Here is a 595-nt window from a genome sequence, read left to right as displayed (position 1 = left end):
GGACGCTGCAGGCCCAGGGCGCCCGCGGGCTGCAGCTCTCGGCCGCCGCCCCGCACGCGGTGAGCTTCCCGGCCTCGAGGATTTTCTTCCGATGCGACCTCTTCCCCGAGGAGTTCTCCATCGTGGTCACCCTGAAGGCGCCTGACCTCCCGCCTAAGGTCAGTGCCTCTGCGTGCCGGTCCTTCCCTCCCAACCTTCCCGGTGCAGCACGGGGGGGCTGACCCTGGGTCGGCGGAGCGGGGGGCAGCCAGGCCGGTGGCCGAGCCTCTGACAGCCGTGGGCGAGACGGCCGTTTGAGCCCCGTTAGTGAGCAAAGGCGCCAGCCGCGCCTCTGGGGCGGCCCGCCCCGGTCTGCGCCCACCCTCGCCGCCACGGGAGCATGGCCTGCTGCCCTCCCAGCCGCGGCCAGAGGCGGGCCGGTGCCCAGAGCCGGGCCCACATAGCCACGCGGGCCTGCGGCCACCCTGCTGTGCCCAGCCCCAGTCTGGGACCGCCTCCACTGCCGTGTCCTGCTGCTTCCTCTACTGCCCGCATCTCACCCCAGCCCCTGTTCAGCCCAGTGGACCGCAACCCTCGGCCCTGAGCCCTGCCCCGC

The 595-nt window shown here is 73.4% G+C and overlaps 1 protein-coding gene across 1 annotated transcript in view; it reads left to right on the top strand.

Annotated features, from left to right (window-relative positions):
• TSPEAR (thrombospondin-type laminin G domain and EAR repeats) overlaps positions 1-595 on the top strand; it is a 24,213-nt gene that overhangs the window by 981 nt on the left and 22,637 nt on the right. Inside the window, exon 2 of the mRNA XM_012731197.1 lies at positions 12-158. Coding sequence (XP_012586651.1) covers positions 12-158 — 147 coding nt within the window. The remainder of the gene's footprint in view (positions 1-11; positions 159-595) is intronic.

Source organism: Condylura cristata, unplaced genomic scaffold (assembly GCF_000260355.1).
Source record: "Condylura cristata isolate star-nosed mole 26May11 unplaced genomic scaffold, ConCri1.0 scaffold00003, whole genome shotgun sequence".
Lineage (NCBI taxonomy): Eukaryota > Metazoa > Chordata > Mammalia > Eulipotyphla > Talpidae > Condylura > Condylura cristata.
This window is presented reverse-complemented; position numbering and strand designations above follow the sequence as displayed.